Raw genomic sequence first — 12,606 nt, 5'->3', positions numbered from 1 at the left:
ATTTCCCCAGCCAGCTCCAAACTGAAGCCCCCTCCAACCCCTCCTCTGGCCTTTGTCTCTTTCCCGGGCCAGGAGGTCACCTGATCTCTTTGTTCTCCAACACCTTCAGTTGGCACCTTGCAGGGGAGGGGCCCAGGCCATCAGTTGCCAGGAGACGGGATGTCGGCCATTCTCTGAGCAGACAGCATCACACTGGCCCTCTAGGGCTCTGCACCAATCACACCCCCTTATCCCACCACCTAGATACTTAAGAAATGCATAGGGGAAACTGAGGCACCCACACAGTATTCAGAGAAACCATTAAGAACATTCTCTCTTCATCACAGCATCCAGGCTTGATTTGCAGACTTCAAGAGATGGAAAATTGTCCACTTCTATTGGTATTTCGTTAGACTTTGCACCACCTTCCCAGATCTATTTCCAGTGGCTATTGCCAGCTTCAGAGCTAGAGGGTAAGGGCAAAAGTAAGAGAGCTTTGTCGGGGTGGTATGTATGTAAACTCTTCGTTTCATTCCTTCATTTCCTCGTTTTAAGTTTAGCCACCATCCACGTGCTGGAAGGGCACGAGGCAGCACTGGGCCACCATAACTTTGCTTTAATGTCATTTGTGGGCATTTAATTTCCTTGTTTTTAATGGATTTTTTTGTTGTATAACTGTCTGTACACTCGAGCTTTGATGGCATCGTTATGTCCGGTAGGGATGTGATTTTTTTTTTTCCACCCAGCTAACTGACAGAGCAATGTTGGCAAAACTTTTCCGTAGTGAGCAGGCCAAACGCTACAGGTGGATGTTCGAACACTTCCAAATATTCCTCTTAGCTCAGAAATGTTTGGTATCAGGGCAAAGCTTCCAAGAATGCAGGATGCAAGAAAAATCCGCAACACGCACTGTGTGAAAGTTAACAGCGGTAGGGCTCAGATCCGATGGCCACAGCATGTCCTCCTGAGGCAACCACTGTGAGAGCAGACTGCTGGGAACCTCCTTGTTACCCATAAAAAATTAGAGCAATCCTCCTATACCCTATCGAGGGCTCAAGGCATGACCCGGTCAATTTAGGTACTCCCACCCTTTCCCTACTGAGGGCTCGGGGTATAAAGCACCTACCTTTACCCATGGGGCTCAGGGAAAACCTGGTCAATTTAAGTACCCATCCCTCCCCACAGGGCTTGGGGCTCTACGGGTCTGCAGAACCTTTTCCCAGTGAAAGAACCTTAGACAATTATGCTCTAAACATCTATTTATTAGCAACACACACAGAATCCATATGCCAAGCAAATCTCTTATGCTCACTGTCAGGGCCGGCTCCAGGCACCAGCGGAGCAAGCACGTGCCTGGGGCGGCACATGCTAAGGGGCGGCATTCTGCTTTATTATTTTTTTTTTTTTGCGCTTCGGCAGTTCGGGCGGCAGTTTTGCTTGGGGCGGCAAAAATGGTAGAGCCGGCCCTGCTCAATGTGATGGGTCTCTCCCTCCTCACCCCCGAGTGCAGCCTGGAACTGTGGTACAGCTGAGCCCTCTGTCATACCAATCTGGGTTCCCTCTTGCACTGTGAGGTTGTGACAAACTGCAAAGCCCTCCAAGCTCGCACTTACACCGACATCCACCGGCAATGTATTCATTGAATGCTCTGTCAGCCATTGCACTAGTGTAGACGCGATAAAATCGATCCCCGATCGCTCTGCCGTCGACTCCGGAAATCCACCGCGGCGAGAGGCGGAAGCAGAGTCGACGGGGGAGCGGCAGCGGTCGACTTGCCGCCGTCCTCACAGCCAGGTAAGTCGACCTAAAATACGCAACTTCAGCTACGCTATTCACGTAGCTGAAGTTGCGTATCTTAGGTCGACCCCCCCCCGTAGTGTAGACCTAGCCTATCAAACAGTGTCTCACCCTGTTAGATAGTACAAGCAGTTCATCAAGCTTCCATACACAGGTCTAGAAATCCCCTTACCCTGTGACCAGCACTTCCCAGTTTAGTCTTCGATCCTCAGGTGTTTCCAGGAGTTTCTTGTGTGGGGAGTGAGGCCAAGAGATGATGTCACTCCCCCCTTTTATATCTTTTTCCAACTTGCTGGAAAGCTCTTTTGCTGTGACCTGGGTCAAACAGTTCCCATGGTGTAGTGCTAGTAGAGGTTTTTAAGGCCCGGCTTGACAGAGCCCTGGCTGGGATGATTTAGTTGGGGATTGGTCCTGCTTTGAGCAGGGGGTTGGACTAGATACCTCCTGAGGTCCCTTCCAACCCTGATATTCTATGATTCTATGATGTGATTCTATGATTCTATCTCGCAGAGGTTTCTATGGTACCCAGTTCCTGGGGTAATCCTTATGAGTGTTTGTATTTCCTCAATAGGCCATCAACATTGTGTGGCCTTTTTATTGTTGTACCTGAAAGGCTGCTTGTGGGTGTTGCCAACCTCACATGTTTCAGTAGCGCATACATAGCCAAACTTTATAACTTCATATGCAATGAGAGCACAGACAACTTAACAGGCTATTTATGTTCAACAGATTAAGACTTTAGAATGATACCTCACAAGGCATATTTTTGTACGAAACATGTCATAGTTATATCACCATGGTGAATATGGGGTGCAGAGTGTCTCTTTGGGGGGCAGAGTCCCAATATACAGACAGATTTCACCGAATGGCCAATCAAGATCCTCTCATCTGGGGGTGCCGGTGCTGCCTTTGCACGCCACGCAAGGTCAGTGATTTAGTTGGGGATTGGTCCTGCTTTGAGCAGGGGGTTGGACTAGATACCTCCTGAGGTCCCTTCCAACCCTGATAGTCTATGATTCTAGCAGCTTGATGTTAAATTGCCGTCCAGAGATGGTTCCCAAAGAGCATTGTTTTATTGTTACATTATATAGCTACCTCCTTTAACTTCACTAAACCTATCACATTATTCAATACCCCTAGGTAACAAAATTTAACCAATCATGCACTGGCACCTATATCATCTCCTCTCTGCTCATCTCTTTTTCCATTCTATCTCTCGTGCCCAAATTGTAACTTTTTGGTGACCTTCTTTGTCTGTGCAGATGGTCACCATAGATTTGCAGGTCAGAGCTTATCTAATCTATTTTACCAATTCTTGGGGCCTTTCTGTTTCCTCCCTAAACTTCCCACTGAACTGGGTGTCTCTACTTTACAACCCTTGGTGTTATAACTCTTGTTAGGGGAATTCCTGAAGTGGGGGCACCTTAGCAGCAGCAGGGCATTTTTCCCCTTCATTTTAGTGGGGAAATCCCTAAGTTTCACCCAAGGCTGGTTTAGTATGGGGGTGAGTTAAGTCCCAAGCCTACACTCCGGCTGTTAACGGGGCCGCACACATGCACTTCACTCTCTTTTACCCGTCCGTTTGGCACATTCTGATCTGAAGTCCCAAACTTTTCAATACTGCTTCCTCATAGAGGCTCTGGGTGCCATGGAACAGCTGAGATCAATGACAAGGGATGGAGATTAGTCAGGTTTCAGAGTGGCAGCCGTGTTAGTCTGTATCAGGAAAAACAACGAGGAGTCTTGTGGCACCTTAGAGACTAATAAATTTATTTGGGCATAAGCTTTCGTGGGCTAAAACCCACTTCATCAGATGCATGGAGTGGAACATACAGTAGCAGGTATAAATACACAGCACATGAAAAGTTGGGAGTTGCCTTACCAAGTGGGGGGTCAGTGCTAACGAGCCAATTCAATTAAGGTGGAAGTGGGCTATTCTCAACAGTTGACAAGAAGGGGTGGAAATCACTTTTGTAGTGCTAATGAGGCCAATGTAATCAAGGTGGCCCATTTCAAACAGTTAACAAGAAGGTGCGAGTATCGGCAAGGGGAAATTAGTTTCTGTAGTGACCCATCCACTCCCAGTCTTTATTCAGATCTATGCCATCATATTCCAGCAATGCCTCTCGCCATGTACATTGGCCAAACCAGAGAGTCTCTACGCAAAAGAATAAATGGACACAAATCTGACATCAGGAATTATAACATTCAGAAACCAGTAGGAGAACACTTCAGTCTCCCTGGACACTCAATAACAGACTTAAAAGTGGCAATCCTTCAACAAAAAATCTTCAAAAACAAGACTCCAACGAGAAACTGCAGAACTGGAATTAATTTGCAAACTGGACACCATCAAATTAGGCCTGAATAAAGACTGGGAGTGGATGGGTCACTGCAAAAACCCTGTTCTTGCCAGGTTCTGTGATGTCTCTTCACAGCCTGACTTTTACTAACGTTGCTTTATATGAGCAGGGCTTTACCACTACTTTAGTTCAGGCCCCAGGTCTCACACCAGGCCTCTGATACAGGATACTACCCTGTCCTTGGTCCCCTTCTGTTCTTCCTCTACACCTGATCTCTGGGTAGTCTCATCCACAAACACAAATACAACTGGTGACTCACAGATCTACCTCTCCACTCCAGACCCGCCTCCTTCTGTCCAAACTAAAATCCCCGCCGCTCTCTCTAACCTCTCCTTTGGAATGTCTGTCCATCAGCTCAAACTCAACAGTTAGAATGGCTAAAACAGAGCTCTTAATATTCCCCCAGCCATCCCACCATCTCTTTTTTTCTCTATCGTTGTGGAAAGCATCACTGTCCTGCCTGTCACGCAGGCCCGTATCTTTGACACAGACCCCTCTCCATGTTCTCATGATAGGTCTACATCTTGGATTTTCTTTCTGCTGAATGTCCCTAAACTATGGCCGTTCCTACCCATCCACAGAGCTGAAATTCTTGTTCAGGGCACTCATCATCTCCTGCCTCAGTTACTGCAACATCGTTTACTCTGACCTTGACAAACGCAAATGCAGAGGAAAATACCTATAAAGCTACCGCATATGTGACCTATGAGGAAAGGTTGAAAGAACCGGGAATGTTTAATCTTGAGAAAAGACCTGATAATGGTCCTCAAGTATGTTAAAAACTGTTACAAAGGAGGACAGTGATCAATTGTTCTCCACGTCCACTGGGTTAGGACAAGGAGTAATTGGCTTGATCTGCAGCAAGGGAGGTTTGGGTTGGCTAGTAGGAAAAACTTTTCAACTATAAGAGTCATTAAGTACTGGAATAGGTTACCAAGTTCATAGAATCATAGACTATCAGGGTTGGAAGGGACCTCAGGAGGTATCTAGTCCAATCCCCTGCTCAAAGCAGGGCCAATCCCAACTAAATTATCCCAGCCAGGGCTTTGTCAAGCCTGACCTTAAAAACCTCTAAGGAAGGAGATTCCACCACCTCCCTAGGGAACCCATTCCAGTGCTTCACCACCCTCCTAGTGAAAAAGTTTTTCCTAATATCCAACCTAAACCTCCCCCACTGCAACTTGAGACCATTGCTCCTTGTTCTGTCATCTGCCACCACTGAGAACAGCCGAGCTCCATCCTCTTTGGAACCCCCTTCAGGTAGTTGAAAGCAGCTAGCAAATCCCCCCCCCCTCATTCTTCTCTTCTGCAGACTAAATAATACCAGTTCCCTCAGCCTCTCCTCATATGTCATGTGCTCCAGCCCCCTCATCATTTTTGTTGCCCTCCGCTGGACTCTCCAATTTGTCCACATCCCTTCTGTAGTGGGGGGACCAAAACTGGACACAATACTCCAGATGTGGCCTCACCAGTACCGAATAGAGGGGAATAATTACTTCCCTCAATCTGCTGGCAATGCTCCTATTAATGCAGGACAATAACGACCAGCAAATTATGAGTTTGCAAATGATCCCTCCCAAGGCGTACTTTGTACATAGATTTTTACAATAGTGTGTCGGGTGTGAATCCAGGGGTGTGTTCGGTCACAGCCTCGCTGCTAAGAGGTGGGGAAATCCATATCCTTCTTGCTCATTGTTTGCTATGTGTCAGTGTCTGGGTAATTGGAGCTGCCAGTGTATTCTCAAAAGCGCCATTGATATGGAACCTAAGGAACAGACAGAATAGACCCATGTCTATGACTCTTCACCTGTCCTGAGAGGAAACAGGGCTTTTCTAACCACGAGGGAGCAATGCAGCGCATTGGGGAAAATGAGGCACAAGCAGGCACAAGCTCCTTTTGTATCTCAATCATCCAGGGGCCCCACTGGTTGTTTAGCAGCTTCCTGTTTCTGAGGTACTTAAAAAACATTTTGTTATTACCTTTGGAGTTTTCGGCTCGCCGTTCTTCAAACTCCTCTTTGGCTTTTCTTATTACATTTTTACACTTCATTTGGCAGTGTTTTTGCTCCTTTCTATTTACCTCACTAGGATTTGACTTCCGCTTTTTAAAAGATGCCTTTTTATCTCCCACTGCTTCTTTTACATGGTTGTTAAGCCACGGTGGCTCTTTTTTAGTTCTTTTACTGTGTTTCTTAATTTGGGGAGATGGATGGCAAGAGAGAGATCACTTGATCATTACCTGTTAAGTTCACTCCCTCTGGGGCACCTGGCATTGGCCACTGTCGGTAGACAGGATACTGGGCTGGATGGACCTTTCGTCTGACCCAGTACGGCTGTTCTTATGTTCAGGATTCATAAAAATATTACAAAAAATCCCCCCTTTGTCACAGCCCCATTAAACTAAACCACATGATTCCGACCGTAAACACCCCAATAGCCCCGTCCCCATGCAGTGTTCCTCAATATGACAGAGCTGCACCATTTCTGAATCCCTGTGTTCCTCCCAGCCACAACACGACCCCTTCCCTGGCCCAAGTGTGTGTGTGTGTGTCCCTGGCGATGTCATGGGTTGGTAGTGAGACTTCTTGAGATTCCCTCCCCATCTGCAGCAGCCACAAACCCTCTTCCCATCAGGCTCCTTGAGTCCGTCCCTCCTGAAGTCACGTGGCCTGATTCTTACTTTTCACATTCTCCTTTTCTAGGGGAATTAGAGTCTGTTGGTCCTAAATTCTCCAGCCTTCCATGTTCATCCCCCTCCCACCTCCGTTACACCTGATTTGCTAGATTCCCTGTTGCCTCAAAATGTGGTCTCCTGACATCTACTGCTCCTGACAGCCTGCATTCAGTATCATCCCCGCTCCCTCCTATTCCTCGCTACGCTGCACCTCACCAGCCCACGCTCGCCCGTCCCGGCTTCCCTAGCGCTCTCCTTCTCTCTGGGCCTCTGAGATCAGCAAGAAGCATTTGCAGGGGACCGTCGCTCTCCGGGACATGGAGTTACCATCGCTGTGTTCTAGGAGCCCCTTTGTCTGCGTTCCTGACGGAGGTGGGGGTAGTTAAATCCCCCATAAAAAGTGGGTCCTGCACCTCTGAGCATAGGCGCCGACTCTGTGGGTGCTCCGGGGCTGGAGCACCCAGGGGAAGAAATTAGTGGGTGCTCAGCAGGCCTGCGGATCAGCTTCTCTCCCTCACTGCCAGCCCTCCCGCCCACCACAATCAGCTGTGCAGCGGCGGGCAGGAGGCGCTGGGGCGGAGGGGGAGGAGCAGGGCAGGAAGAGGCGGGGGATGGGGTGGGGCGTGGGCTTAGGGGAAGGGGTGGGATGCGGGCAGGGCCTGGGGCGGAGCAGGGGTGAAGCACCCCCTGGGAGCGTGGGACGTTGGTGCCTCTGCCTCTGAGCACCTGCGGGGCTGCCCTGGGATTTTATCCCCAGCCCATTTTAAAGCAGTAAAATAATGACACTTTTTTTTTTTTTTTTGGTGACAAATGAATTCTCCTGATCTTCCTGAGCAGGGTTCCCAGTATCCAGACCTGATGTGAGCTCCCAGCTGGAACGAGGGGAAGAGCCGTTGGTCCCAGATCTCCAGAGCTCGGAGGACAGAGAGGGCATCTGCACGGGTGAGGAATCATTAAACAAACTCAAAAACTGTCCGTGCCTGAAGGAAACAGCTGGGATTCCCTACAGAGACCTTGGAAGCTCTCCGTGTCCAGCAGGTGTCATATACTCACAGCCAATACCACTCCTGGCTTCCCACCCATCCTGACTGACATCTCGCAGTAGCTCCCTCCCTAACCTCCCTTCTCCCATGAGTTTTTGGGTGGGATGTGGAGGCAGAATTGATCCTCTCCTGACTCCCCGTGGGGAAAAGTTTGGGGAAATTCAGTTCCTGATTTTTTCTGTCTGTCTGTTTCTCCAGCACAGACTTTGGTTTGCTCTCTCTTTTCCATTCCTGTTTCTGAGGTTTCCCTCTCTATCCCAGCAGGTGATGGGACGGTGAGTGAGACGAGGGAGCAGAATTCTAAAGAGGAAGATACTGAACAAGTGGAACTGTACAGGGCATCATCACAAAGAGCCAAAGGGAATGTGCCTGGGAATTGTGAGCAGGGAGAAGGTTATGGGCATCAGCAGAGGCCAGAGCAGCAGCCGGGAAACCACATAGAGGAAAAAGTGGGTAAATCCATTAATTGTTGGGAAACTCACAAAGATGTCAAGGGAACCCCAGCCCAGCAGAGAATCCTCAGGGGAAAGAGAAACAACCCAGGCACTGAGTGTGGGGAAAACATCAGTAGATGCTCAGATCTTATTAACCATGAGAGAATCCAGACGGGAGAGAAACCCTATGAATGCTGTGAGTGTGGGAAAAGCTTCACTCAGAGCTCAGCCTTCGTTACACATCAGAGAATTCACACGGGAGAAAGACCCTATGAATGCTGTGAGTGCGGGAAACGCTTTGCTCAGAGTTCAGCTCTTCTGATACATCAGAGAATCCACACAGGGGAGCGACCCTATGGATGCTGTGAGTGTGGGAAAAACTTCACGAACAGCTCAGCCCTTATTACGCATCAGAGAATCCACACTGGGGAGAGACCGTATGAATGCAGTGAGTGCGGGAAAAGCTTCACTCAGAGCTCAAACCTTACTATCCATGAGAGAATCCACAGGGGAGAGAGACCATATGAATGCTGTGAGTGCGGGAAAAACTTCCCTCGGAGCTCAGCCCTTATAAGACATCAGAGAATCCATGCGGGGGAGAGACCGTACGAATGCAGTGAATGTGGGAAAACCTTCACTGAAAGCTCAGACCTTCTTATACATCAGAGAGTCCACACAGGAGAAAGACCCTATAAATGCAGTGAGTGTGGGAAAACCTTCACTAAGAGATCAGTCCTTGTTACGCATCAGAGGATCCACACAGGAGAGAGACCCTATGAATGCTGTGAGTGCGGGAAAACCTTCACTCAGAGCTCAGCGCTTATTGCACATCAGAGAATACACAGAGGGGAGAAACCCTATGGATGCTGTGAGTGCGGGAAAAGCTTCACTGACAAATCAGCCCTGATTGCCCATCAGAGAATCCACAGCGGAGAGAGACCCTATGAATGCAGTGAGTGTGGGAAAAACTTCGCACGTAACTCAGCACTGGTTACGCATCAGAGAATCCACACAGGTGAGCGGCCCTACGAATGCAGTGAGTGTAGGAAAAACTTCCATCAGAGCTCAGCCCTTACTTATCATCAGAGAATCTGCCAGGGCAATAAGCCATAATTAAGACCTTGTCTATGGTTGTCGAAAGATTTTTTTTTCTTTAATACTTTTGCTAATTCCCATATAGTGACCTTCAATTCTGTTTGCACCATTTGCTTCACGGTGGTCCCTCAGGGGAGTTGCCAACTTCTGCCTTTTGCAGCTAGACCTTCTTTTGGGTGAAGCCCAAGGTCCTTTCTAACAATAATGGGATTGTACATCCTGCCTGCCAGGAATGTCCTTCAGACACAGATGGGAGAAACTGGGGTTATCTCAGCTAGCTACATTGAGGTAAAATATTCATTTCCACTGTGATTTTTCGAGGCGTGAGCTACCTCAGCTATTCTTGACCCATGTCTAGATGCCCAGGTTATAGGGAAAGTTTCCTCATGACCTGACCTAACCTCTGTCGTTTTCCTAATCTCAACAAACCTTAAGCATCACATTTATACTCCTCCTCCCACTGCAAAGCAATTGTTAAAGTCACCGAGTCCCTTTTTTGGGGACTGATCGTCTCATTCCCAGTTGTTGTCACGTTGCTCTGAGTTGGGATGAATAGCAGTGATGTTTGGTACCCTTATCCTCATTTAAAATGTATTTAACTATAACAAGGAGCCTGAGCAGAGGGGAAAGCGTCAATTCAGCTTCTGTGGTGCTGAAGGAGATGGGGGGATTCCCATCAGAGTTACTCTCTGTCCGAGCCATGTAGAATTTATCTTTTCCACCTTCAAACTCTCCACCTCCCAAAGGGTCATGTGATGACATGTCCTCAGCTCACTTTGCCTGGGAGTCACTCTTTGATTTCCTTGATCCTAAATCAGACTCATGAGGACTGGAGAGGAAAATGTCCCAGACCCGGACGAGGAATCCAAATGTATCCAAAACACAGTTTGATGATTATGAGTTTAAATGCTGGTCTCCGTCCTTTTGCAAAGCAGCTTCTGGGCTTTTTCTTGCTGAGTATGGATTGTTTGCAAATTAGAAGTTTGGCTGTTCCCCTCCCCACTATGATAATGCTAAAACTTTGCTAAATAACATGACTCAATAAAAGGAGACAGTGCTGAACAAAACACATTTGAACACAATGTGAACCCGTTGTCCTGATTGTGAGTCATCAGATATAATCTGCTCTGGAATTTTACTTTATATAAAACGGAAAGTGTCTTATTCCTCTCAGTGTTGTGGATTTTTCTCCCTTTCCTAAAGATCGTTTGGTTACATAATGGGACACTAGTTTTGTTTGAGGGAATGCAGCTCAGATTTATTGGGGACTTTGAGACAAATGGCTATCTGGCAAAAAATAGTCATTTATTTTATTCTTGCTTTTCCGCCACCCCTCCATGATGACCGTTCGGTCAACTATGGAGATTCTAATGCAGTTCGGTCAACATGGGAGAATACTCCAAGAATACTCCAATAGGACATGCTACCAAGGAAACATTTGTGTTTTTAATTCTCCACTATGAAATGCTAAACAACAACCCACTCCAAATTCTACACCTTACTGAAGGAACTGCATGCAATCACAGTATTGTTCAGTTCGTTAGGCCTATATTATCTCAGGTGACCCGAGAAGAAAGTACCACCGTATGTGGCTTGGAGTTTTGCAATATGCTCACGCAGTTGGTTCCCAAAGATGTTATGAGCCAGGGCTTACAGGAGGTTACTCCTGCAGATATCTCCTAGCTAAGATTTTGATTGGTGAAATGTCTGTAACGATGCTGGTTCTGGCGGGACCCAACTGAGAGTGCCAATTCAGGACAAATTGCTTAAAGCAGGGCAGTTACAGCCCAAGGCTGGGGTTTTCCCACCTCTAAGGCAAACCAAACCAGCCAGACAGAGAGGACTTCGGTCTCACCCCACTGGCTAACCACAAGTCACACAAGCAATTCCCTTAGACACTCCAGTTTCCCAGTATCACCACCAGTACCACTCGTTATGGGGACAAATGATTATGAAAACCAATCCCCAGTAAAAGAAAAAAGGTTCTCCTGATCCCAAAGGACCGAGCCCCAGACCCAGGTCTATATACAAATCAGATCTTACCCACAAATCACGCTGTTGCCAATCCTTTAGAATCTAAAATCTAAAGGTTTATTCATAAAAGGAAAAAGATAGAGATGAGAGTTAGAATTGGCTAAATGGAATCAATTACATCCTGTAATGGCAAAGTTCTTGGTTCAGGCTTGTAGCAGTGATGGAATAAACTGCAGGATCAAATCAAGTCTCTGGAATACATCCCCAGCTGGGATGGGTCATCAGTCCTTTGTGTAGAGCTTCAGTTTGTAGCAAAGTCCCTCCAGAGGTAAGAAGAAGGATTGAAGACAAGATGAAGATCAGGCATCAGCCTTTTATAGTCTTTTCCAGGTGTAAGAACACCTCTTTGTCCTTACTGTGGAAAATTACAGCAAAATGGAGTCTGGAGTCACATGGGCCAGTTCCTGCATACTTTGCTGAGTTACAAGGCGTATCTGCCTTCTTTCAATGGGTCAGTTGTGTAGCCGATGGTCCTTAATGGGCCATCAAGCAGGCTAGGCAGAGCTGACACCAACTTGTCTGGGGCATCACCCAGAAGCATAGCACGTGTTTGAAATACAGACAGTATAGAGCCAATACTTATAACTTTAAATACAGAAATGATATATGCATATAGACAGCATAATCATAACCAGCAAACCATAACCTTGTTTTAGACACCCTATTTGACCCCCTTTATACAAGATTTGGTGCCACTACAGGACTTTGGTTGCAACCATGTTCTATATGGTCCCAGTTCAAATCAATAACGTGACAATGTCCCTAACATGTGGAGGAAATAGAAGCAGTGTTTGTGTTGAACTAATCCTTTGTAGGTGCTGCAAAGGAGTATAAAATGAAATCCGTGTTGAACATGAGAGAGATGAAGAAAAATCACTATTTTTAACAGAAACTCCGCCTGGTGTAGCTTACAGAGATTCTGATTCAGGTCTGTGTCTGGTTCCTAACAGGGACCTGTGCCACCAGAGAGATCGACGCCTAGGCTCCTGTACAGCGAATGGATAGAGATCGGCACTGAGGCTCCTATACAGCGAATGGGGAGAAATTGGCACCTTGGAATGGGATCCACAAACCCTGTCGTGCTAGGTGGCTTCTCACCTAAGCTAGCCAGGGGAGAGGCCCATGACAGGGAAATGCTACGCCCAAACCTCAGACAGAGAGCGGTGGATCTCTGCTTCTGATCCACA

General features: G+C 47.3%; 1 protein-coding gene across 1 annotated transcript; it reads left to right on the top strand.

Moving 5' to 3' along the window:
- Window positions 1-305: 305 nt before the first annotated feature.
- LOC115271536 (zinc finger protein 883-like) lies at window positions 306-12,606 on the top strand (the record flags this gene model as incomplete). Its single annotated transcript, XM_029914355.1, has 4 exons — window positions 306-452; window positions 7,651-7,755; window positions 8,118-9,305; window positions 12,370-12,606. Coding segments are annotated over 4 exons (1,472 nt in total), but the record flags the coding sequence as incomplete, so codon positions are not given.

The sequence above is a fragment of the Terrapene carolina genome, unplaced genomic scaffold (assembly GCF_002925995.2).
Source record: "Terrapene carolina triunguis isolate 2854851 unplaced genomic scaffold, T_m_triunguis-2.0 Scaffold35473, whole genome shotgun sequence".
Taxonomy (NCBI): Eukaryota; Metazoa; Chordata; order Testudines; family Emydidae; genus Terrapene; species Terrapene triunguis.
This window is presented reverse-complemented; position numbering and strand designations above follow the sequence as displayed.